This window comes from Desmodus rotundus, chromosome 9 (genome assembly GCF_022682495.2).
Source record: "Desmodus rotundus isolate HL8 chromosome 9, HLdesRot8A.1, whole genome shotgun sequence".
In the NCBI taxonomy this organism is placed as follows: Eukaryota; Metazoa; Chordata; class Mammalia; order Chiroptera; family Phyllostomidae; genus Desmodus; species Desmodus rotundus.
The window spans coordinates 13,729,386-13,757,086 of NC_071395.1; the positions used below are offsets into that span (position 1 = coordinate 13,729,386).

Genomic DNA, 27,701 nt, shown 5'->3' on the forward strand with positions numbered 1-27,701 from the left:
TGACTTCCGTGGAAAGAGGACAATGAAAGCTTCTGGCTAGTGCTTTCCATTCTGGTTGCTTTGGTGCAACCAAAATATCAGGAAACACAGAGGGAATTTCTCTCCATACTTTTGTAGGATAAAAAATTGCCAAAGTAGAGCATTTTGTCAATCTCACTTTAGAGTAATTATAATACTCAGACAGCTTTGAACTATTGTTTAATTTCTCCTGTTTGCATTCTAACCATGGCATTACTCTTTCAGCAACTTCTTAAACACAGCAACAAAAATATAAACCACGAGATTAAGCCAGCCTTCCTGAGAAGGAGAAAAATCTGTTCTGGAAGCTTTTGCTCTTACCCTTGCCGTTTTGGCACTAAAGCCAAATGAATTTTGAAAAAAAAATCCAAGCAAATTATAAACATAAGACAAGCATCCACATAGTATAAATGCCCTCTTTGAAAAATGCCCGTTCCACTTAAAAAAAAAAATCCGAGAGCTTGGAAAACCATAACTTCTTTTCCCCAAGAAAGGAAGAAGTGCCAGTACTTACAGTGTCATGGGATTTGTCCTTGACCTCATAGACCGTGAGCTTTATTTTGGTCTCCTCGTAGATGGGGTACTCAGGTGGGAAGGTGACACCCGTCAGAAACAGCGGGTCCCTTGTTCCCTGCAATGGCACAGGCAGACAACGTGGATTCAGCGAGGCAGCAACTGCAGTGGGCCACTAGCAGTGACACATGAGAATGCAGAAAGGGCTTCTGGGTCTGCTTGTTTTTCTAGGAAATAGTTCTATGGAGAAAGAGCTGATTTACCAAGTGATGCTCACCGGCCACAACATGGCCCAAGGCCCCCGAGTACTGATAGAGCTGTTGATAGCAAATGCCCTGTTTCCTTGTCAGAGCTGCTAACAGTCTTCAAAAGCAACTTCTTCTTTTCATTACATGCAGAACCCCACTTGGGGGTCAGCTGTCAGCCCATTCAGAATACATTTCATGGATAGAACCTGTCACTTATGCATATAAACTAAGACACTGACTGGTCAAATTAAAACGAAGCCATTTTCTCATAAAGAACCATTTGGGAAGCTTATGCTGCCCATTTATTTCCTTTCTGTAACGATTCCACAGAAAGCCACACCCCGATGATGCCCATTTGTTTTTAGATGTTCAGCTCTGTGTTTTCCTCAGGCCAATTAGAAAGTTAATGAAAGAAACTAATTATGATGGATTGGGGGCTATGAAATTACTAGCTCAGGATACAGTGCCTGGGATCTTTCAGTGTCTCCGAATGCATTTTTAGAGAGCTGGCATCCAACATTAAATTTTATAGCTATATTTAAACATCTATACAGGGTGGGGCAATCGTAGGTTTGCAGGTGTTTGTATGGAAAACACAACAATTAATAAGTAACGATACAAGCATAAACTGTTTTGCGTATTCACAACTGTAAACCTACTTTTGCCACACCGTGCATTGCTGAATAGCATTGAGATGCTGGCTAGAGTTTTATAAACCAGTTGTCTTTGGAAGTTTCTGAAAGCCCAAGTATTTCATTGATTCATTCATTTTTTTTCTTCTCTTTATTCAATAAGTACTACTTCTACTCCTCACTGTGTTAGACACTTTAGAACAGAAAGTGAATAAAAAAAGCCCAAAACAACTACATATATATTCAAATAGAAAAATGTGCCGTGTGTCAAAATAAATAATCTCTTTTAAATTTTGACAATATCTCAAAACTAATTAACTGGGAATAATACTTGAAAATTTGCTCATCCAAATGAGCCATTGTACGGTTTCAGGCAAGGTCTCTTTATATGAACAAGACCATTTGTGTTGTTCACCTACAGCATCCATCACAAACTATACCGGCCTGGGACCCAGAGTTCCCACAGGGCACATTCAAGGCTGTGTGCGGGATCTGGGCTGTTCCCATTCGAGAAATGAGAGGCAGTCAGTCCGAATCATTTATTCCCGCGACTGCATGAAGACGCAGGTCAGCACTGAGCCAGCTGGGGTGGAGGCAGGTTCTCGACCGGGCTGTCAGGTCTAAGAAAAGCAGGCAAAGCTGAGGGGGTTGAGGGCAGACTTTCTTCAGTCCCGGATGCTCAAATAAGTTCTCTCTCATCCACTAATTTGCGAAATGTGTCTGATAAGAACTAAATAATCAAAAGGGAAACGCTTCCTCTTTTGAATCCGAGCCAACACAATAACAAGTTTCCTCTCTCGGCACATATTGAATGTTACGTTAATAACAATAAATGTAAATAGGAAATCTCTCATCTGGTGAGTAATGTTCACACCTTTTGCCTAGAAACATTACAGTTTCTCAGAGTCATCATGTACCTTTCTTTGAAAAACATTGTCCTTTAAAAAGACAGACACAAAACAGCTGAGCCTATAGTTTCCACAGGCAGGACAAAATGAAAAGGGCAAGAAAACATTTCACAAGTTTAAAACTTCTCTGGGTACTTTATGACTTTCTCCCCACCTCCCACCCCAATAAACATTCATTTAATTTAAAACTTGTATATATATTTTTTCTCCATTTGCTGCTCTACTGGAGGATTCAAAGTGGGAATTTTTCTTTAAATTTACTAGATAAATAAAAATAAGGTCTTTTCTGAAAAAGGCAAGTTGTTGTTGCCCTGTTCGTTTATTCTGGGAAGTTACCAATGCATGCTTAATAACTTCAGGTATGCTTTCCTAAATGACAAAGGACAGTAACACCGCAAAACTACAGGCCATGAGCTAACTTGTTTCAGCTCTTGCTCCAGTCCAGGGGGAGGGAGAAGGGGGAGGGGGAGAGAGAGGGAGAGAGAGAGAAACGCACAGCATGCTCACCTCCACAATCTCTGTGCTGGAGTACCTTGTCAGCCCTTGCTCTGCGGGGTGGATTACCGAGATCTGCACCAGGGTATTCAGCTTCCGATCACGGACAGGAGCCACTAGATCCTTGCACGCTGGCAGCCGCAGAGGAAAGAGAAAGAAAAGAAACTGACACCGTATCTCAAGGAAAAACTTCTGTCCCGAGTTGGAAGTAAACCTCACTACGGTGCTGAATGAACTCTCCGGGGACTCAGGCTGATTTTACAGAGGAAGTCCCTTGGAAGTACCTTACAGAAATAGGAAGTCACGTGCTGTGGAGCTGAATTGAGAGTTCATTTCCACTGACCACATTTGCAGCTCTTGCAAGTCTCCGCTGCCCTGGGATCCCAGCTCGAATGTGTGACTGCACGCACAGCTCTGGGACTTGAGTGACTTGAAATAGTCATTAAACCCTAGCCTTTAATTCACACTCTTAGACTAAGTAAACTGAGTCAGGCCATAGCCAGGAAACCCAGCTGTCCCGTATTGACACTGGCTGGATTCCTTCAAAGGTTGGAATGCACACTCGCTCCTTCCCTAGCTACTCCCTAGAGCCAGCCAGCTTCCTACAATCAGTCAAGCACGGGGACAGAAACTGGGCTGGGCGCAGAGGCCAGCCTACCGCAGCAGCACACCAGCCACAGAGAAAGGTGGAGGAGGCAGAGGAGGGGTTTAAAAAAAAAAAAAAAAAGCCCTCTGTCTGGGATTCCAGCCAAGTCTGGAAGGGAAAATGTGGAATAAAGACGGGTTAAATGCTTGCCCAGGGGCCACAACTGTAGGAACTCTCCCTTGAGACACCAGGCTCATATTACAGCTTCTCATCACCTTACCATATTTACTTGAATATTTTCTCCTCCCACATACCATTCTCGCAATTTGACCAAGAAAAATCCAAAAAAGACAATTTCTTTGCAGTCAGCCCAACACCTCCTCTCACTGTGTTTCCTCCTTTGGCTTTGAAATAGGGATTTTACTGCCCGCAGCTGCATCTTTAAGTATGCTGCAGGTTTCCTCGCCAGAGGGGGTCAGGTCAAGCTCAGGGGATGGCTTGATGCGGGCTGCAGCTGGGATGGGGAAACAGCACTAGCCCTGGTCCTGCGCTCACAAGAAGGGTGCGCTGGGCTCCCGAGCATGCCCGCCCTAGCCCAAGCCCCTGCCCAGGGCAGAAAAGAACGGGTGTGTTTAAGCCACTGGGACAGAAAAACTAAGGCTTAACTCTGAAACTTGAAAGCAAAGGTCGTTATCGCCTTTCTATGGCTTCCAGAGCATCTCATTTTGCAGGCGCAGAACAGGGTAGCGGGAGCTTGGGAACACAACAGTCCTGGTTTTCCTCCAGTTGTATCAGCTACGACGCAGTAACTCCTTCTTGCTGGACTTTGCTCCTGTATGGTACTTTCTCATCATTTTTCCTTATTTAAACCACATGTTCTAGTTAAAGGAAGCATGTGGAAAAAATAATAGCTACAGTTTATTTAACGCTCACTATTTTTGAAGCATTTGGGTATTTATCTATTTCTCAAAAATGATACTTTGAATTATTTCAGATTGACCTATTAAGGGCGAGTGGCTTAGAAATATTAGGCACTCGGGTTTCCATTAGGAGGCCTCCCTGGCCACTGGCACACACCACGCACTGTTAGCCCCGCTGCTTTCCCTGGGCACCCCAAATCCCTCTCTGGCACAGCGGCATTGCTCTTTGGGAGACCCTCTACCAGGACTGTTTATTGCCCGACCCAAGACATCTACAGTTTTATGAAGTACTGACGTGAGGTTTCAACCGTGTCAGCACAGCACCGGATGGGGGAAAAGTTAGATTTAGACTTGACTGTTCTTCGGTGGTTATTTTGATCACACTTCCTCTACCTGCCTTATGAACGTGCTCAATGCGATCGCACTGTTGGTTTTCGGCTCAGTGTGCAGCTCTCCCTCCATATACTGGTGTGGACCCGCATCTGTCCTGGGAGGTTAAAGCAGGAGCCCATTTGCTTCAAATGCACGCATCTCGCCCACCTTCTGCTTATATAGCCTCATCGCTACCTTATGACACTTTTGCTCAAAGTAAGTTACTCCTTTTCTGATTTCTTATCAGGCTTGATGGTGGTGGGCTGTGCTTATTTCCCAGAAGTGAGCAGCTGCTCTGCATTTTACCCGAGGAACTCTCAGGCTCCCTCCTAATGGAAAACAGAGAAAAGTTCCATTCCACTGAAATACTCTGCCCAAACCAGTGTGCAGATGCCCAGCTACTGATGAAGTGAAAACAATAACAATGGCACTCTGTGTTTCTTGATATTCTATAACTAAAAACAACAACTCAAGTCATATCTTGGGGTACACATATTTCTTTTCTTCTCAACAGCCCAGAGAATTTACTGTTCCCTCATGCTCATGCAGCACCATGGGTCAGAATTCCTGGGTATCCCAGATTCCCTTTTCCCTAGTTAAGGCCAAAACGATTAGACACTCCATTTCCTCATCTGCCTACCTGTTTCTCAGGGTGGAGGTGAGGAAGAAAGTATGTCTTTCTTATGAACAGACTTTCTTTTCTATGCAAAGTAAAGTTTACTAATATCATTATACTAATGTTTGCCAATATTAATACCAACGTTTAGCAGTAGTTAGTGTTATCACTCTGTAAAATAATTTTTATTGGCTCAGTCATATTCAGACAGCCCCTTAAAAGCTCTCAAGAGGCCCAATGTTTCTTTGTAAATACCAAACCCAGTGCGAGTCACTGCATTTCATAAAGTGAAACCCACACACACCACAGACCTACACGCACTGAAACTGTCTCACTGGAGGGTGACAAATGATGAGTGATCGTGGAGAGATTACTCACTCGGGCACACAATGTCTAATCTGCACAGGAATTACTCAGTAGCCAACAAGAAGCCTGAAAAGTCTGTTTTCAGAAATCAAAAACTGTCCCATCAAGTCTGCCAGCCACACTTATCACTGCTCATCACGCGAGCAACCCTGTTTTAGAAGTGACCCTCATAAATGGCCCACTTCTCCTGTTTTGTTTTGTTTTGTTTTGTTTTTTTGCTTTTTGTTTTGTTTTAACAGCCCTTGAATCAAATGGGTAGTGGCAAATAAACGCCTCCCGGCAATCATTCATTCATCAGTGGGTTTTTATTTTTATGTTTTCTTCTGCCTTTTTACTGGCTTTGTTTTAGGCTAAGCTATTTAAAGCTGTTTACAGCTAAGCTGTTCAGAACCCAGCAGGGTTGAAAGGCACAACATGTGGGTAGGTGGGAATCCAAATGTGATCGTGTCCACTGAACAGCCTGGTTCTTGTCCTGATGTAGTTGTTTTACCGAAAGGGGGAAAAATAACAATATAGATGCAATGAGTAAATTTTTTCAAAAAGCTATGATCTGAAACATTTCTTTAGGAAAACTGAAGGAGCTGTACGAGACTGGTTTCCCGTTAACTCTGCTAGGACTAGCAAGGTGAACCTTAGTGGACCTTCACCTTGCTGAAAGTGAGTGGCTGAAAGTGAGAGGCCTACAGCGTCGCCAGCCCAGATGTGTGCAAGGGCCAGGAGGTTCTCTCTCTACGAGGAAGGACTCCTCCATAGAAGGGCAACAGTAAGAACAAATAGAGTGTCAGTACCTCGTGGGAGGCCTAGGCATTGAACCAACCAGAAAGAAAAGGCTGCGTCCAAATGGGGGGGAGGCTCTATTCATATTCATTGCCTGAAAAAAATGAAAGCCCACTGTGGCTTCATTTGAGGATTTGTCATCCAAAGCTTGAAATCCCAGTCACTGTGTAGGCGAACGTGGTAGGAGTCACGCGGAAGACGTCTGTGGCTAGCCTTGGTCAAAGAACCAGAAGTTGCCAACGTCTGCTCTGGAAGCAAAGCTACTACTTGGATTCTTAGAAAGAGAACAGGGGCCATCTTGTGCCCAGTAGTTTTTCAAAGAGCTGAGAATCCAGAAGTTAAAGGGCAGGGTCTTCCAGCTTCTGGTGGAGTTAAGATTCTGTCCACATACAAATTCTGCTTCTATGAAGGGCCATCATGTCTACATCACGCCAGGGCTGTTGAATCCATACAGCCACTCTCTCTTGCGAGTCAACCTTGGCGGGAAGCCTACAGCTGTCTCTTGCCTCCTCTGTCAGAGAGCTCAATCCCGGCAACAACTGTTTTGAAGTGGAACATAACTTTTTTCTCAGGAGCCTTTGAACACAGCAGCAGCGGCCAAATCTGAGGCAGTCCAAGCTCCCCCAGCCCCTGGATGTGCAGTCACAAATAGGCGGAGGTGCCTGCCTCAGGCTTCCGCAAGCTGTGCTGTGTCCCCTCCTGGGCAGTGTGAGGTTCCTGACTCCAAGCAATGGTGTCTTTCCCTGTAAGAGCTCTGTCCTCTGTGAAGTCAGGTTATTTTTCTTTCCTCCAGTCATTTCGTCTGTCTTCTTGCCATTCGGTGTTAGTGGCATCTAACAAAGTTTATCTGCTTTCCTCCAGAACAAATCAATGGCCACAGCAGAGATGAGGGTGGAGCACTTTAACCAGAGTCTCCACATCCCTACGATTCTGTTCTTTAAGTAGCCAAAGGAAAGTGAGGCTCAGAGGGGAAGCCACACAGGACAGCAGTACAGGAAAAAGGAATATTTTATTTGTACTTGGGATAAAATTGTATTTGAAGCCTGGATCTAGCCTAAGGAGCTATATGCCTTTGGATAAGTGACTCTATCTCTTTAAGCCTCTATTTTCTTATCTGTAAAATGAAGTAAAAGAACAAATTTCATAGATTTGTTATAAATATCATATGAAGTAAAGTATGTATAATGTAGACACATAATATGCCCTTGAAGTTATTATTAACATGAATATGAACACAGCTGTGCATGGGCACAAAAATGTATTTTATCTATCCAATATTCTTGTAACAATTATGTGCTCAACATATTCCAGATGGGTCCTGATTTTGCGTAACTTTATCCTTTTTCAACAAAAGCATATATCTGTATCTGTGACCTTTTTGTACCTTCTTGTTTTCATAGCAATAAGGACAAGAAATAGAAAAACCCTACACTGGATTATTTGTTAACTTCAGAAATCATAGGTGCCATTCATGTATCGCCTTCAGTGCCACCAAATGAGCACCAAATGTCACACTGGTTAATTTCACCCGGTGAGACACTAAACATGGCTCTGCCCTCAGCTGTGCTGCACGTACGTGGTCAGCTCGCCCTCTAAGCAGGGGTTTAGCCAGGAAGTAGTTACTTTCCTCCGATAATGGCCCATAGAGAGGCATTATATTAACAACCGAAGTGTCCCACGGGTCGTGGAAAGACTTGCCCTTCTGCTCTGTGTACTTCCTCCATCAAAAAGGAAGACTGTTAATTCTAGTAAAGCTTCTTTTTCTTACAGTTAAAAGGAGATATTACAGATAGATCCCCACATACCCTGATGCAAGCACACCTTTTATTTTCTTTAAAGGATACTCATAAGGAACATGGGAGACCCCCTCGAAGACAGACAGGGCCAAGGCACAGAGCACAGGAGACAGTTGGAACAGGAAGCAGCCGTATACAAACGGGACTTTAGGGAAATAACCACCTGGCTTCCAGCTTCCTCAACATTACCATTCTTACCTTACCACCACTAAACCAGCCACTTCCCTAAGGCTGTGGTGTGGCTAAGGCTCTTCCAGCCTAGAACACAGTTTTCTATTTACTTTTCAAATTCTTACTATTTGGTCAGGTTTCTAAAAAATGTCACAGATATATCCTGCTCCTTGTACTTCAGAAAACTAGATGCCACTGATCAATTGACACGCCAGTTGGGTTATGTTTCCAGTCCAATAAAGCACTGGCCTTCATTACATGGTTCCCCAGTTTCCATTCCGTACCAGTGATTACACCTACATTAAACCAAGTTATATCACACAGTAAAAGATACATGTAGCACTTAAAAAGACTAATAGCCTCTCTTTCTACTTACTTTGCCATTATACAATGCTTTCCTTTTAAAAAATTTCTTCTGCCTTCCTGGGTTTTTTTTTTTTTAATTCTTTTTTCTTCTCAGAAATTTTAAAACCACAATCTTCTGAAGAGTAGGGTCTCCACCCCCACGGTCCAGATCTCCTGATAGATTCAGAAGACAATGCTGTCCATCCCGGGTATGGCACTCCATCCTCATTCAGTGTGTGTAGTCGATGACTGATTACACAGCCCCATACTAACATCTACACAATGAAAATATCCCAAGGGGTTAGAAATACTATTCTCTCCTGAATATTTCCTTCAGGCCATTTCTTAGAAAAATGTGGCTGTATGTCATGCTGAGCTGATTTATACTTATTTATATATATCCTTCCATCCCATTCTGTATTCTCTGTAGAATCTTTAATAAGTGTCTCTCATTGATGGAGCTGTCACATCCTGATCTCCATGTGCATTTTAGCTTATTTTCAACTGATCAAGCCTATTTTCTATAATTTTTCTGATTTGGTATTATCCTTTTGTGTTCTCTGCTATCTCAAACTTCCTCTCTAACATATGTTTCTCGCACCAGACTGAAAGGTGAGTTTATCGAAGTCATCTCTTGCATATTCATAAGACTTGGGACTATTAGAGTCAGGAGTGCATCTTTCTTAACAAATTACAGCCTCTCCCTTCAGTTAAGTAGCCATTTGTTAAGTCTTTATAGAAATAAAACAAAAATGTGTTATTTTCCCCCTTAACTGTTGAGTGGAAGATTTTAATTAAAACACACTTCCTGAAATAATATGTGAACCATGCATGGCTACCCACACAAGCAATATTTTCTTCTGGAAAAAGAAAAATATATAAAAGTTGGTGTGGAAAAAGTGATTTTAAAATTTGGAATTATTTTTTTCTTTTTTTTTAAGGCACTGAATTCAAAATATTAATATTTCAATGCAAAAGTAGGTTCTCTTAAGGAAAATAAATATATTCACACCACTTGAACAAAGAGCATTAATTTTAGGTTTCCAGAAAGTCAGAGAGTAAAAACTAATTCAGTATTTAATGTTCAAAGATAAGAAATCAACCCAAAGGCCCTGGCTGGTGTGGCTCAGTGGATTGAGCACCGGACTGCGAAGCAAAGGGTCTCCGGTTTGATTCCCAGTCAGGGCACACGCCTGGGTTTTGAGCCAGGCCTTCAGCAGGGGGCGAGTGAGAGGCAACCACACACTGATGTTTCTCTCCCTCTCTTTCTCCCTCCCTTCTCCCCTTTCTAAAAATAAATAAATAATTTTTTTAAAAAAAGATATCAACCCAAAGAATCAATGTACACACACAGACACTCTCACACACAGAAAATGACTAAAGAAAGAAAGAAAGCCATACTAACAAAAGAATCCCTTACACATACTTAAATAATGCTAGACTTCTTGCTCCTCTACTACCACAATAAAGTGCTAATATCATACAAATTTAAAATGACACACGAAGCTTGCAACGAATGTGGGGGTGGGGAGCAGGAAGCACAGTTTACCGCACACCTGCTGTGTGCGGGGAGTGGGGGGTAGGGGGGGCAGCAGGCTCACACTCCCCTCCTGTGAGCTCCTGTCAGAACAACAGTGTGCCAACTGCCGCCTCATTCTTCCGTGAGCTCCATATCCATGTCTTTAACTAATCGTTCAAATCTGCAGATCACAACATATGGTTCCATTTATTTATCTATCTACCTATTTATTTATTTATTTTACCGATAGCTCAGTATTAGGCAGCCCGAGTTAATGTTTTGTCAATAACATCATTCTGCTCAGTAGTGATTTCAGTTTGCAACAAAAATTTTACAACTCTCCACACTATAATAGAATTCAAATAAAACTTTGAGGGAAGGATGAGACTAATGCCATAGGGAGAAAGCAGATGACAGAGTTATTGAGGAATATAGGCAATAATTTGCAAGAGGGAATTGAAGAGATTTTATTAGAGAAATACTGCTGTTCTAGAATTCTTGCTACATTGAGATTTGCGCACCACTGCTCTTAAATTTCATTTCAATGGATTCGCTTATAAATTAAACGGATCTCTTTGACATAAAAAGCTAGATTCAGAAAAAGGGAAAAGGGTCTGGAAATAAAATGCATTACTTTTTCCTACCCATAACAATATAAAAATATGCCACCTAATTTCATACGTATCTGTGTGTGTTGAATAAAAACACGTTGGCCTTTTTTTAAAAAGTGGCTAAGAAGATGACATTTGCTACTTTAGTTGGGAACATTTTACATATTAAAATAAACTACCCACTGAGTATCATAGGTCAGTTTAAGTATCAATGAAGAATCTAGAGAGAAAGAGAGGGAACCCCTGCCCGGAACAATGGTGCTCTCGGGAAATGCTCTGTGGTGTTTCCTGGTCCAGAGCAATGAAGATGTCAGCTGTAGAGAAGATAGTATGTTTGCATATGAAAAGAACAAACTTGGTCTAAATCACTACTGTTAGTACCAGAAGACACCCATTCTCCAGCTTGTCCAGCCTCCCTCAGCTCCTCTCATTCATGTCAAGCCTCAGAAAATTTTATTTTGTCTTATTTTCATGAATATTCCCTAAGTGGCTGAGACTCCATTTTCAAGCCAATGAATGAAAAACAAGTCTGTGCTTGTGTCTCTTCCGGTGTGGATATCCCACACTAAATGCGGTAACCCCCAAACTGCTCTGGCACCGTCGCCTCAGGCTGCATACTCACTTGGCTCTGGGTGTGTGTGTTCCAAGCACACACTCCCCTTCAGAAACAAGTGCTTGCAGCTTTCTGCTGTTCTTTTCAATAGGAACATATGGGCTACTTCAGAAAGAATGAAATGTTATTCCAAGAATGGCCCCTCTGCAAACTAAAAGACGTATCTCATGAGTCAGTGAATGGAAATCTGTAGTGTCAGGAGCAGGGCTGCAGAAGGAAGAGGAAGAAACAAAGAGTTTTTCCAGAACCACCAGTTTGACACGAGAGGCAACAGGATTCCCATTCTGGACAAGCATAGAACCCGCCAGGGGATCCAGCAGTGCACGGGGGTTAGTGGAAAGAGGCTGCTTCCCTGATTTACTTCCAAACGCAAAGGTGAGGCCGGCGGGCTGGTGGAGACAGTGGCAGGAGGCGCGGCAGAAAGGTCAGGGCCCCAGTCACCAAAGGTGGATGGCTAAGAGACACACGCTCAAATTTGTTGAACTCCAGCTGAGGACACAAAACGATGTCTTGGGAGTGTTTGGGGGTGTGAGAAAGAAGAAAGGAAGTAAAGGAGCCTGGAATGTCGCCTTCAGGGCTTGACACGCTGCTGAGGGAATCGGAGGTCCATTTATCTGCACAGGAAGCATTAATAGTAAGCAATCCAGAAAGCAGTTATTCCGTCTGGATGATTTCATGCACAACACATTGATTCAAGGTCTGGGTTCCACCCAGTCCTGACTGACACGGTCTTTAGACATGCTTTCCCAAACCGAGATGCTTTAGAAGAATTGCAACATATATATGGAACATAAGATCTTAAATTTGAGAAGATGGTTCTTAAATTAAGGTAATTTAGAAATGTTCAATGTTTTTTTCCTATAAATGTTTTGGGCTCAGGAATTATATGTGGAATTATTAGTTGCTTTTTACGACATTGCTTTCACTCTAATGCCACATTGTACAAGTCCACTGAAAGTGTTACATCAAAGCCCCACGTAGGTGGAAAATAAGGGGCATGGGATGGAAGAATGGGAGTAATAGATGGCTCCCATTTTATTGTCTCCATGTAGAACATTCTTTGAGGGAGGGCAAGTTTTGAAGAGCTTGAAAAAGATAACTCCTATTTTTCTCAAGTCTCTTGGGTCAATCGTATGTGTGATTTTCCTGTAGAAAAGAGAAAACTCTCAATATTCATGTTCGACATAGGGCTTTAGGGGTGTCATTTCTTCCACCATAAGATGGTTGACTCACAGGAAATGAAACAAGGCTGGTACAGATAAGCTGAAGCTAGAAATGACTAGTGACCCAGGAGACACGAGACGAGAGCAGGAAGACGAGTGAGTCTGCAGATGAGAAAACAGATGTGGACTAGCTCTAGGGCACACGGGGTCTAACACTCAGAGCAAAAGCCGAGACTTTAACACTATGTCAAAACAAGTGGATCAGATAACTTGAAAGTGGGAGAGAGTGGTTCTATGAGAATCTGAGTTGGAAGGGAATGAAAGCAAGTCTCAGAATACTCGGTATCTCCAAGGAGAGCAGTTCAAACCCCAAGCTCAGCAGAGTGCCTGCTAGGTGAACGGAGAATGCTTCAGAGCTCTAGCTACACAGGAAGTTTCAGAACAAAGGGGAAGTAGATTCCACTACCCATATTAAATTAAAGAAGAAACACCTTCTCAGCTCGTCCAGGACACGTGGTAGAGTAGGTAAGACAGGGATACGAGGCACCTTCTATCTGAAGGTCTCCACGGCAGTTCTTGCTTGCTCTGTGCAGTGAACACCCAAAGGGTCATCAGGGTCGTGGACTACATTCCTGCCTGTGTGACCTCAGAGTTGTGATGCAGTCTCAGTATCCCCATCTGGACATGGGGACCATAATTATCATTATTCCCACTGAGTGCTTGTGAAGATCCAATTAAATATGTGAAAAAAGACGTATTCAATTCCTAATAATGCATTAATAAAGTACTTCTCACTATCATACATATTAGTTCAACACCCTATGAAATAATTATTATCCACAACATACACATAAGTTTGAGAGGATATGGGATTAACCCAAGATAATAATTAGAATAATACTTTAAGAGGTCATGTGTGCACTTAGCACCATTCTTTGTGCTTAAGTACATGACCTCACTCGATCCACGAAACCACCCTGTAAAGAAAGATTGCTCAGAGTAGCACGGGCAGCCAGTAGCAGAATCAGGTTCAAACGCTCTCAGGACAGCAGCTCAGTGCTCGCTCTCAAACACGCCCTTGTACTGTCTTCTCTCAGGGCTACATGCCATGGGCTGAAATGTGACCCCAAATCTCCAGACCCCAGTTCACTGCTACTATTTTAGTTATCTGCTGTGCTTCTGACTACCTCTATATGTACCATATTTTGCTTTGGATAATGTGCACCCATATTTTTGGCCCAAACTATCAGGGCAAAATATATTTCATTTTAATTTTTTAATTCAATATTATATTTACATGTAAAACCAATTACTGTATTCCAGGGTATTATTTTGCATACGGATATCATTTTGCTTTCTAGAGTTACACTTTTAATGCATAAGCATAAATAAAAGAATTACAAACATTTATATAGATATGGAATTAGTACCGCCCATGTATAATGCGCATCCTTATTTTTCCCTCAAAAATTTGGGCAAAAAGTACGCATTATACACTGTAAAAAAAAAGGTATGTTCTTAAGGGCATCTCCATAACAAGACTGCTTGTTCCCTGATGCTGTTCTACCTAATACAGATATCTTAAAATGACTTTGTAAAGAATTGTGGGTGTCACCTTCTACACAGCTAAGCAATCGTCGGCTGTGCATCTGAGCTCCAGAACTCGTTGTTCAGCTCAGCCTCTGCCTGGTTCTTCCGGTCAGTTCTCTCTAGAAGAACCCCCAGGGCTGCAGGGTCCCATCCTTCCTAATATAACTTACAGCAGAATGTCGGTTAAACAATTGAATTCCTTGAGAAATGTAAAATAATTGCTTTGCCCAAGTAACGGTATTAGTGATAATTACAACACATTTCAAAGGTATATCTACATACACACATTTACTTTGTGAAGAAGTGTGCGAGGAACAAAGCAAAGGCCTCCATGCATGCGCACAGTTCATGAATATGCGCTGACTGTCTAAATGTGCCCGGGATGATTCTAGGGGCAGGTCCGGTGCAGTGAACGAGAGCACAAGTTCCCCATTTTTATAATGTAGTGGACATGAAGTTTAAAACAATAGTTTAGTGAGCATTTTCAACAGGGTGGTTAACTTGAGAATATGGGGGGAGCGTGGATCAGGAAAAGCTTCTCTGATGAGGAAACTTTGAGCTGTGAGCTAAACATGCCAAGGGGCCTGCTTGGGGGTTGGAGGGAAGCAACCAATGCAGAGCCTCAAAGGTGCAGCCTGTTTGAGAAGCAAAAAGACCGATAGAATGGCTGCATGGTGAGCCAGAAGCCTGGCACAGGCCAGGTGAGAATGGCGTGCTGGAGATCCTTGCAGAATGTGGAAAGGTGTTTCAATGTTACTCTAAGGGGAAGGGAAGCCACTGGAGGATTTTAACTAGGGAAGGAAGTAATCACATTTCTATTTTTAAGATTGTTCTGGCTCTTCTGTCAGGAAGGGACCACGCAGGGCCAACAGCAGATGCAAGGAGACCCAAAAGGACACCCCTAAGCTGCCCTAATTGGCCCAGGTAAGCGCTGATAGCAGCTTAGAACTGAACGATAGTGGCAGTGGAGAGGACTGTTCCAATTCAGAGTAGTTTCAGCACAGATTTACAGGACGTGATGGATTCGATGCGAAGTGTGGGAAAAAGAAGAACCAAGAAAGATTTATAGTTTGGGGATTTGCCTAACTGACTGAACGGTGATGTATTTTACAGAGATGGGCATCGAGGGGGAATAAAATGTTCGGAAGGACAGAAATGGAAATCAAAAAATCAGGTTGTAACTTAACTTTAAGTTTAAAACCCCTCCTAGATGAGCCAGTGGAGATATCTACTAGTCAGTTGGAGATGGGGGTAAGAGCTCCATGGACAAAGGGGAACAAGAGTTACAAATCTGGGAACAAAGGCCCATACATGTGATTTAACATTTATGTTTGAAATCGCTTAGAGCAAGAGCGTGTTGAAGTTTTTTGAGTATTGAGATAAGACTTATGTTTTGAATTGGACAGGTTTTGACCTGGGATGGCCTTTTTGTTCAAACTGACTTCTGCCACCTCTGTCATTGGTAAAGTAGAGGTCACACAGGAGTTAGCGGCAGAGCACTTGAAAGGTTTAGGGCTTTTTCCTCCTAGGCCAGTCACTTCAACCACAGGTAAGTCACCTAACCCGTCCGAGAGCCAGTCTTTGTTGTGAAATGGAGACAGCACCACCTTTGCCAGCTGCAAAAGCCAAAGCCCACGGAAGACACCTTTGGGAACAGACTGTTTGGTACAACAGACATGAGAAGGGCTTCTCTGAAATCCCGTGCTCCCCTTCCTTAGGTCTCTTCTCTTACCGGCATGGTTCCCTGGTGGTCTAGGGCACACTCGGATGCCATCTGATCGACAAGAAGGCAGACTGACAAATTTCAGCCACGCAGATAGCAACATCATAACCTCAGTGGCTTTTGACTTTACACAAAGCAAAGCCACCTAATGAACAAAGCCCCTGGGTAGTCCTGACTCTGCAATTACCAACCGATGCTGCAGAGGTGGACCTGACCCAGTGGCCAGCCGCCCTCAGTAACTAGACGATGGAGGGAAGAATGTGAGTAGGCAAATCCCACAGAAACTGGGTGGGGCGTGTTGATCGTGGGCGAGAGATACGTGAAGTTAGAAAGTGAACATTAAAAAAATAAATTCTAACAAATAATGTGTTAAACCTATGGGTAACAATCAATTTAGCCCTATGAAGGTGAACCTGGTCAAAGACCTCCTTTAATTACAGGCTTCTATGATATATTATTCAAAAAGAAATTTGACAGGAAGAATAGACATAATTTATCAAGGCAGAATTCAGTTAAATGATACAGTTGTGGCATAAAGGAAGTAAGAAGAAGAGAAATTTGGTAGCTCCTATACTTCTCATTTACTAACCGGTGTCTGGGATCTCAGCCTCCCAGAGCACTGCCGAGCCAGAAAGTAGACCAGGGTGAATAAGAACAGACTAGATTCCAATCTGCTGCACACATTAACTCCCGAGTCCCCACAAACCACGACCCACATGGCAGACCTGTTAAGAAGCTCTAATTGGTCTATTTTCTCTTCTTTCAATTAAATCTCTAATTCTTTCAGCCATACAAAAACAGTATGTAGGTCTTAGATAACTTTTGATTGCCTTCCATTTCCCATTCCTGTACTTTTAAAAACCAACCACCAAGAACATGGCCTTTGGAGCTAAAATCTGTATTCTTTTATTTCTTCCCCACATTCCCTTGGGCAAGTGACTGAATCAATCTGTGAACCATGAACAGTGGGAAGTCTGTTGCAGGAGCAGAGAGGAAGTGTGAAAGGGGCACAGCCTACTACCTGTTCATAAGTGATGGCAATTACTGTGCTCAAAAACATGGTGCCGAGCCCCTCCGCTCCAGGAAGTACACCCTGAGGGAGGTGAAGTGATTCGGCCAACGTTTTATTTGAAACAATACAGGCTGACCAATCATTAAGAGCATGTCAGATAGCAGTTGAAGTGCTTTATGTATGTTCACTCATTTAATCTTAAAAAGAACTTTATAAGTTACATACGGATATCCTTCCTCTTTTACAGATAAGAAAACAGAAATTCAGAGACGTTGTGTGATTTTTCTAAGGCCATGTAGCTAGGTAGCAACAAAGACGGTGTTCAAATTCTAGTGGTCGTCTTTGCACTGCCGTCTTCCGTTAAAAACAACTTCTCAAAAGTACAGCCCAAGCTCCAGTATCAGCAGGTTTTACATCCGTGGGTTTAACCAACCTCAGACCAAAACCAGTATTTTCCATCTGGGGCTGGGAATCTGTAGAGAGCCAATTGTATGCATTGCTCTACACCAGTTCACATAAGGAACTGGAGCATCCGTGGATTTGGGTAGCCAACGAAGTCCTGGAACCAATAGCCCATGGACACCAAGAGGCACCTGTATTACCTGCTACTTACCTGATGCTGTCAAAACTGAGATAGCTCAAAGACAGATACGTTGGGATGATTCTTGTGTGGGCAAACTGTGCAAGGGTAGGTGACTGTCAGGGGCACAGCATGACTACGGGGTCTGCAGTGTCCAGCTCAGCAAGGTCTGGGCCTCCTCTGAGCTTCATCTAGCACAGCCCTGATGCCAGAAAGACTCAATTAATTCTTCCTGATTCCTACATACAATTTGTCAGCCATAAGACAATGTTTAAAAATGTGTGCTCATTTAGAATTTTAAAACAAATTCCTAATATGTGTGCAACAATTATAAGACATTGCAAGAGGATTTCCAGAGACTTAATTTATTTTTAGAGTGGGATTAGAAGTAATAAAGAGGGAAATGTAAATGAGCATGAAACGCATCAACTTAGAAAATGAGCTCTAGGATTTTGTTTCATGGACTTAGCTGCACTCTTTGTTTGAATTGTCCCTCGACTCCCTCTAAAATGAACTGAAACCCTGCTCATCCTTCCGAGCCTGGTCCAAAGGCCACCTCCTCGGAGACGTACGTAACACCACAGTTATATTTAATCACTGCTTATCCCGTCCTTCCACAGTGCTGGGCGTATGCCTGTCTTTTGCCCTGATCACAATCTGCCTGACTTTGCAGCTGGTCTCACCCCCTCCTGGAAACCCTTGGGAAGCAGGGGTCGGTAAGGAGAGGGCACTGCCCGAAGGTTAAAAGCAGGAGCCTCAGAAGTGGACACAGGGTAGCTTGGCCCCTCACTGTCACTCCACTTCCATCACATCTCTGCAAAGTTGACAGTGAGGAATCTTAGATTTTTCCTCTCTCAAGTACAGATAATACGGGGGAGCATGCTCTGTGTTCAGATCTCCTGGTTCAAACTGGGGGTCATTGCTTTACCTTTTCATGTCTAAGTTTCTTTTCCTGTAAAACAAGGATGATAATAGAGCAATTATCATGAAAACTAAAGTAATTAATTCATGTAAAAATTATATAGAATATTGCATGGTGGGCAAATAAGCTCTCGATAAATCTCAGTTATTGTTAATACTATTATCCTGTAGAGTTTGGTGAGGAAAACATACCTCCTGTTGGTCAGGAGGTAAGCATATACAGCAAGATGCTCCGAAAATGGAGTTCTTACTGTGCTATTCCTTCACCCTGACATGCTGCGTTATCGTGAGAAGGTGTCCCCAAACTGTTGTTCAGCAGAATGAAGTATTTTGTAAAGAAAGTATCACACTCTAAGAGTCAAGAAGGCAGCAATAAATTTACAACAAGGCCACAAAATAGGGCCAGCACAGGCCTTGTCTCATTCTTAGCTGTTGCTTCTCTGGTTACTTGAAGATTATCTTGTATAAAAAAGTCATGTTTTTATCAATAGATTAAACATGAAAATATACCTCTGTGCTTGGTATTCCCTTTAGCTGGCCCTGCATACCATGCAGAGGATAAAAACACTAAAGAACTTATCCTAAAACCCACTCTCCCGCTGGGGCTTTAAAGAAGTCAGCGCTTTATAATCATTTATAGAACACAGACCGGCAGAAGTAAAAGTATGAACATGGGAGAATTGGTGAGTTTGGCCTCCGAAGAGTTTTCCCTTTCAGAGAAACATATAAAACAACAGCTGATTTATAGCAATTCATAAAGTATAAATGGACCTGACATGCAGGTTAATGAAGGCTCCAGCGAGCTCTACAAGTTGTGACTGTAAAGAGATGAGACCGTTTTGTGCAACTTATCCATTCGGGCACATTTCAATACCCATTTTCAAATTCTGAACACAGAACATTGATCACATGACTTACATGACTTTTTTTCTAACTGAGCCATTGGAAGTAAAGAGGCTGTCTGTACAAAACCCAAAATCAGTGCGCATAATCTAATATGCAGTCCAAGAGTAGAGTGCGTAGAATCAGCGCTTGCCTAGACAAAGCCTTCACAAGCAAAGAGGACAACCCCTCCTTATTTAAAAGCACTCTGATATTTGCAGTAACCTACCTAAGGCCATCTTGTCATCATACCATGACATACTATGATAAAACTGAACTTTGATCATTGAATTCTGCAGTGGTACATATCACATCAGTGCCTATAATTTTGAATTTATGATGTATGTGGTGTCCACATAAGACTTGAAAACACATTCTTATAAACGTTCTATTAACTCTGGAGATAGTAAATGGAGGCACATGACCGTAAACATAATAAACATAATCAGATGGATAAACTCAAGAAACAGTTCATAGCAATTTCTTTTATATCACTGTCAATATTAGTCTTCCTGATACATTTTTGGTAATGGTTTCAAGAAAGAAATGCAACCAGATTTTAAGAAATGATTTCTGTTCTTAAATGCCAGCTTTGCTAAAATGAAAATAAGCCTTCTCTGGGGGTGTTAAGGATTTCTCCATTTGTGGGAATAATCGGGGTTTTAATACACTCAAATGAAACAATGAAAGATATGTGGAAGCCAAGTGCAGTTGTAGGGTGAATTATGTAATTTTGACGCAGCCAACCATTAGAAATGTAGTTGAAAATGGACATAAGATACTCACTTTTTTAGTACATGCTTATCTTGGGATATAGAGATATTTTTAGCCAATTAGCTTGCTCAATTGACTAAGCATCTCCTACCTCATTTAGTCAAATAAAGATTTAGCAGGGGAACTTCAGCAAGAGAGTGATCTTACACTGGCATACAGACAAGGCAGAAACAAATCCTCAATAGAAAATAAGTTATCCAAAGCAATATGACACCTAGCAAAATTACTGTGGCCGTTTTCTAAATGTGAAAAGCAAAGACATTGGACTTCTCAATTTATTTGAATACTCAAGCAAAGAGTATTCAAATACTCCAGTAAAGATTTGAGAATCAAATATCAAAAATTTAGTTGTGAAATTAACTAGAGAAAGCTCCCTACTTTGTTTATTCTATTTTTGCCAAAATTTTTATTTTTGTTTTAAGACATTAAGGGTTTTTTCTAATAAAATAAATGTGCACATTCTTCAACAATGATAGAAAGATTTAAGTGACTAATATTCCCTCATTATTCCTCATGAAATGAAGTTACCTATATAACAGTGAAGTGTTAAAGAAATTGTGGGATTAAAAAAGTTAAAGATAAAAATTGACAAAAATATACAGTAAAACCTATAGTGTCCTTGAAAGAATAGTTTTAAAGTTTTCTCTTTTTCAAGAAATAGTCTCAAAGTGCTAAGAAACATAACAAAGAGTTTGGGGAATGTATCTTTTAAAATGGACAATTCAATTCCCTGAAGCCTATAAGTAACTTTCTTCTGTTTAATCTCTAGGCATTTCTTGCCCTGTGATAAGATAAAATTATCTACTGTTAAGAGTAATGGGGGGGGGGATGGGGACAACTGTAACTAAACAACAATAAAAAAATAAGCTAAAAAAAAGAACTAGTGTATTTTTTGAATAAATATAAAAGAAGATATTTGCAGTTGTTTTTTCTTAATGGGAGGATGGTTATTATGAAACAATTCTTGTAGCTGTTAGTCCAAAGCCAAAGAGAAAAGCGACAACACATTGCTACTGACCTGACTGGACTTTCAGAACAAACAGCAGGGTTGGGTCTTTGAACAACACAAGACACTTGAACTGAAATAGAAGACCTGTGTTTGGTGCAGACATGCTGTTTCTTGAAAATCAACCACCAGGTTTACCTAGCATCCTCCACTCCAGCTGCTCCTGCCTCCTCAGGCTGCCCCTGTTCTCCAGGGCGCAACTAAGAAGGCTTTATCTGTGCTTTGAGATACACTCCAACCACTCAAACCAATCTTCACTTTTCAGATGCCCTGTCAAAAATGTTAAAAAAGGATTTTTTTCATTAACAGTCAAAGGTGGCTAGATGAGGACTCAAGGAGTAAGAGTTTCAGTCAGTGAGTGAAGAGATGCTTAGGCCACTTTCGCTCCTTAGCTCCCTTTCTGAAAATGAGTTCTTTCTATGTCTGAGAACTCTAAAGAAAAAAAAAATGTAACTTTATTGGTATTACCACAGAAGTTTCTTGAGTTTCCACATATTTGTTTCTTGATAGTTAATAAAATAAAAAGAAAAAAATCTAGAGTCCTTAACTTACACCTTTTAGCTACATATGTAATAAAAATTAAATGTTAAAAATAAGTTATACCAAAATCAGGAATACTGACAATATTAATTGCCAATGAGGCTGTGGAGTAATCGCAGCCCACACATTGCTGGGAACATGAAATGGTATACAGCCACCTTGGATGACAGTGTGACAATTTCTTGCAAAACTAAATACACCCTTACCGTATCAACCACTAATTGAATCCCTTGGCATTTACCCAAAGGTGCTGAAAAGTTATGTCTACACGAAAACTTGTGCAAGATGTGTATAACAGCTTTTTCATATTTGCCAAGGCTTGGAAGAAACCAAGATGTCCTTCTGCAGGCTAATGGGTAAATAAACTGTGGTACATCCAGAAAATGGAATATTATTCAGTACTAAAAAGAAATGAGCTACCAAGGTATAAAAATAGATAGAGGAAACTGAAATGCAATATAATTACATTTTTAAAAAGGCAATCTGAAAGGGCTACATACTTTATGACTCTAACTATCTGACCTTCTGAAGAAGGTAACACTATGGAGACAGTAAAAAGACCACCAGGTGCCAGGGATTAGGGGAGAAGGAAGGATGACTAGGTGGAGCACAGAGGATTTCGAAGGCAGTAAAAATACTCTGTATGATGCTATGATGATGGAAACCCACAGAATGTGCAATCCCAAAAGAGAATCCAATGCAACCTACACACTTTGGGTGACAGTGACACGTCAGTGTAAGTTCACCAGTGCTAACACATGCACCACTCTGGCAAGGGATGCTGACCATGAGAGAGGCTGTGCGTGTGTGGAGATAGGGGGTGTATGGGAAGTCTCCACACATCCTCATAAATTTTGCAGTGAACCTAAAACCACTCTTAAAGTGTTTTACGAACAGAAAACAAACTATTAAAATACAAAATTATACATAGTTATTTTTCTCAATAAATTATGCCTCAAAATGAAAGCATAATTCCATACTCAAGATAGAAGAGTAAAAGGACATTTTTGAGTGAGTGAGACCGGTAGGGGCAAGAACCTGGTAAGTCCCATAAAGGAAAACAAAGAAAGACTCCGCACTGGGTCAGTCTCCAGCCCAAGGAGTGAATAAGCAGACACACAGGTTCCCGGAGGGGTTGATTGGCAACAACCCCCAGTCACTGTACGAGAGTGAGTTCTGGGCCCCGCATCTGTGGTCCCCAGGCTTGGTTGACTAGCCCACCTTTGTCCCCACTGAACCCTGTGTCCTCGGGGTAGGGAACCGACCTAGTCCTCGGCTCAGATTCTTTAAGTAAAAATTCGGAACACAGCACTTACCTTATAGAAAAAATCTTTGATGAAACAATGTTCATACAAGATTGTAAAATATATAGTGATATAAATAATGTACTTGCAAAACTTGCAAAGCTTCATATACAAATTATTATATTTATTGATATAAAAAAATGGGATTTCTTACCAAGGATGAATTCCAACTGTGGTTCACTGGGCGACTTCTGAATACCTATAAATAAATGGTAAGAATTCAGGCAAAGATATTTAACTCATTATCAAAAATATGCCACTGAAAATTACTATGTTTCGCCCTGCCCAGAATATACTGACGCATTATTGGGCAGAAGGAATAAACTCGGTTGATCAGACTCATATGCAGTGGGTTCTCATGGGAGGCCACTTTTGTAGCAGAACAAGATATGACTAAAGACTGGACTGGTCTGTCTCACTCCATGGCCACAAAGAATCTCAGAAATACTGTTTTTTCAAGCTCTGACAAATATAAAACATTTTCTAACTGTGTGTTTCTTTTGGATGCATGTAGATAGGATGGAACCTTCGAAGAGGGATGCCCTCTCCAAAGTACTCTTCCATATAGGGGTTTTTTTTCAACCCACTGCAATCTGCTATACACAGTAAATTACTAATTAAAGGGATATCTCTAGTTAGGTTACAAAGGATAGCATGCTGGTGGTTCTACTACCATCAACTTACTTGTAGCTCAAACCAACACTCTATTAAATGCCTCTTTGTTTTCCTGCAGATTTTTTTAAAATCTAAACACATGGTCAATGACTTAGGACGAAGTGGAAGGGAAAGGGAGTCTGAGGACGAAGGGGAGGAAATGGGAACACCTGATGGGTAAAGATAGAAAGGCCAGGTGAGTGATAACGGGACAGGTGGGTGCCAGAGGACCACACCCAGTACAGGGGCTTCCTAAACAGGAGTGGGGGAGGACTAGGATGTCATTGTACCCACTCGTGGGTGGCCAAAGAAACAAAACTAAATTTATAGAAAAATAAACTATTTGGCAGTACGTGTAAGAATTTTATACAAATCCTTTCCTTGTTTATGGTTACGGGTGGATTCATAAGATACACCTTAAATTTAATAGCATCTGGTCACTAATGTATTGTTAGAACCAGCGCTTGGTGTCAACATCATTCATGTTTTCATTGAAAGAGTTCCCAGTGTTTGCATGGTAACCGTTTTCTTTCTTTCTCCTGACATTTAACGACGTGGTAGCTAACAATTTTCCTCTTTCCGAGAGAGGGTGGAATGACACTCTCCAGGATGGCCTTTGGGCGCTCCGCACAGTGTGGGTTTTTTTCAAAGGTTATTAGCAATGAACTCTGCTGTAAACTCTGACAACCACACTTCTCAAAAACTGCACCCAGTACCATTTTCTAAAGATTATTTTTATAATGTAAATTAAATGAGAGGTTAGGCATATGTTTGCCAGGGTTAATAACTGGGCAACAGGAATCTTCTGAAGTGAAGAGAAAAAGACACAATTCATGCTAAACAATAAAACCCAAACTCTAGAATTTTAAACACAAGAAACTATGATTCTTCCAGTAATTTTAATTGTGTGAGTAGCACAAATCCCAGTTGCAACGTTCACATGTAAACTGGGCTCAAATCTCCAAGCTCGCTCTGCAGATGGGACTTGGTGCTCGCAGGCAGGGCAGTGACTGACAGCAATGCGGCCATTTTGCTCTAATGCTTTCCAGTGACTTGTTTTTGGTATTAGAGAAAAAAATGTCTATGCTCCAAAAACAATTTCACACGACACTATACAAAAGCTAAATAGAAGGTGTACTTAAAAAGTATTTGTTAGTCTTAATACCTATTCAAGAACTCTGGTTCCTCCATTTGATATTTAATGGTTTCCTGGACTATCATCTAACTCACAGAAGACGATAAAAGATAAAGAAGCAGTCCTGGCTGGGTAGCTCAGTTGGTTAAAGCATCGTCCCCCTGCACCAAGCTTGTGGGTTCGATCCCTGGCCGGAACACATACAAGAAGCAACTGATGAATGCATAAATAAGTAGAACAAGTTGATCTCTCTCTCCCTCTCTCTCTCTCTTTTTCTCCTCCTCTCCCTCTCTCTTCCTTCCCCTCTCTCTCTAAAATAAAAAAGAAGCATTTCATAGACTCACAACACCAAAATAAGTAGTGTAAAGAAAAAAGAGTTAGTTAGAACCCCAGTTTCTGTGAGTACACATGCGTGTGTGTTTGGTCCACCCAATGTGCATTGTCAGAGAGTCCCAAGGAGGGGCACGCACATACTTACTTGTCAACTGAAAGTCTCCGGTGTCATTTGCCTGGGGTGTGGGAAGAAACTGCTGGCCTTCCTCTGACGCTCCTTCCTCTTTGATTTCCATGATTAACTTTCACAGTTGTATAATTTTCCAATGTTTTTCAGCCCAAATGTTACTGCCAATGATTCCTGGTCTAATATAGACGTATCTTCACACTAAAGACCTGATATCCCACTCTGAAATTCTGCATTTAGGAAACATCAAGAGCAAAAATGTCAATTACTTTAAAGTTCAGTCTAAAGCTAAGAATGAAAAAGGTGGGTGGAGACTATCACTCCCTGAATGCTTATACTGCTTCTACATTCAAGATCAATCCTCCCAGCTAATGTACCAGGAACTCTGGGTTAAATGGGTCTTTCCCCTGCAATTATTTTATGGTTGTATGAGAAATTCTAAATCCTGAAAGGTATATTCTTTCTCCCCTAGTTCATTCTGTAAAATAGCAGCTAGCTACAGGAGCTGCTAATTTCAATGCACCCAATTTAGCAGCATGGACAGCTAGCATCTTGTCTAGGCGTTATAATGTTTTGCCAAGGTGAATATTACTCTCACTCTTTCCATTAGAACTGCCCAGTATGCTCATCTCTCCAACCATCCTTGTTAGGACATTATTCACGGGCACATAAAGATAATTTGGCAGGACACTCTTCTTCCAAGATGAGCCAGCAGGTTGTACAGGGGAGTTTCCAACCTCATCATTAGCCACAGAGTCTCTTCCTGCTCTGCCTGATAAAAGTTTAATTGTTTAGTGATTGAGGTAGATGCTGAAAACCATGAATAATAATCCCTAACAGCTAAAGCTCAAGGGGAAGTGAAAGGGACAGCAAAATGATGAAAATTAGCACGGGGGAAAGAAACCCCTCCAAGAACGTGATACCCTGTGATGCAGACAGCCTCAAAGGGTTTCAAATTCATCTTGCTATTTCACATGATATGCATGACCAAGAACGAATTAGAAAAAAAAATCAATGTAGTTTTAAATCAACTGACCAGCTGAATTAAAATGTATAAAAATCTTTAAATGTCTACCCGATGCTTTTTAATGAGGTAGCAGCCAACGAGCTTGGGTTTGGAATACCAATTTGGTCTCCAACTACACAAACCCACAGCCTTACTCTTTGTTGTTCTGAACAAAGCAGCTTCGTTTATAATTCATCTTTAGTTTTGAAGATAATCTGGCAAAAATTAAATCTAGAAAACATCTTGAATCTTTAGAAAATAACACAATAAACTTGCAGATAAATACACATTGGCTTCTAAAGATACAACCAGGAATACTTGCCGGGGTAAAAGGCCATTGCACCATATTCTGTCGATTTGAAAATTATATTTTGAATTAAGATAATGCTTTCTAATTGATTTTCCACTGTTTAAGTTTAGAAGTCTTTCTAATGAGGACAGACATGTATTAACTATACCCCATTCTCTCAAGAACCTATGACAAAATGCAAAATGCGTGTAGGACTTAGATACAGGATTTGGGTAACTTCACTCTATTTCTGCATCCAAGACTCAACCTTCACACCTAATCAGTGACCTTAAACATTGAAAAGGAAACTTATATATATGTCCTCTTACTAAGCCCTTCAAATTCTTTCAACCAGACCCCTATTCTCAGTAATAAGGATTTATCTTTATTTTATATCATTCAAAAATAATAGCAGAATAAAAACAAAGGTTTTGGGAAAAGGTTCCCTTTGATAAAAAATGCCACACATTGACGAATGTGATATTTTACCTGAAAAAAAAATCAGGCTTTTTTTTTTTTTTTTTTTAAGGTCAAGGTCCTCCTGGCTTCTCCTGAGGCCCCTGTCTAGGCAGCATGCTAGACTAACATTCAGGGGCAACGTCTCTGCCCAGGAAACACAACTGCATCCGAGGCTCCTGAATACCCCAGGCCTTCAGTATGGTTTTGCTGCCAATATTAAATTCAGTGAGGATCTGCTTTGTCACAGCAGAAAAAAGATGAGAGTTGTCAGGGCTCCAGTTTGATCAAAAGTCCAGCTGCTGGGGCTCAGAACTGAACTAGCCAGCCACACTCTTCTCATCTTTACCCTGAGGAAGCAGCCCTGACAGGAGCCAGAACAGAAGACCCGTGGAGTTAGCAAGAGCAAACAGCAACAGTCTTTTAAGCCTTTGCCACTTAAAACACCGTCCCTGGACCAGCAGTATCTGTATTTCCGGGAAGCCTGTTAGAAGAAATGCAGACCGTTGAGCCAGACCCAGATCCACTACGTGACAGTCGACAATGTAGCATAGGGATTCCTGCGTGCATTTGAGCTGGAGAAGCAGCCCTCTGAGGCACAGAAGAACAGCCAGGCTCCAGGCTCATAAACTGGAGTGGTGAATAGGGAGTTCCAGCAGATAAAAAGTCAATATGGGATCAAGGCCCATGTCACTTAACC

At 41.5% G+C, this 27,701-nt stretch overlaps 1 protein-coding gene across 3 annotated transcripts in view; it reads right to left on the reverse strand.

Moving 5' to 3' along the window:
• The window catches only part of INPP4B (inositol polyphosphate-4-phosphatase type II B), a 271,452-nt gene extending 245,974 nt beyond the window's left edge, over positions 1-25,478 (reverse strand). For all 3 annotated transcript variants that reach the window (XM_053910927.2, XM_053910928.1, XM_053910926.1), the window contains exons 1-4: positions 25,269-25,478; positions 23,156-23,200; positions 2,827-2,945; positions 533-649 (exon numbers count right to left, since the gene is read on the reverse strand). In XM_053910927.2, coding sequence (XP_053766902.1) covers positions 533-649; positions 2,827-2,945; positions 23,156-23,200; positions 25,269-25,359 — 372 coding nt within the window. In that variant the 5' untranslated portion in view covers positions 25,360-25,478. The remainder of the gene's footprint in view (positions 1-532; positions 650-2,826; positions 2,946-23,155; positions 23,201-25,268) is intronic.
• Between the last annotated feature and the right edge of the window lie 2,223 nt (positions 25,479-27,701).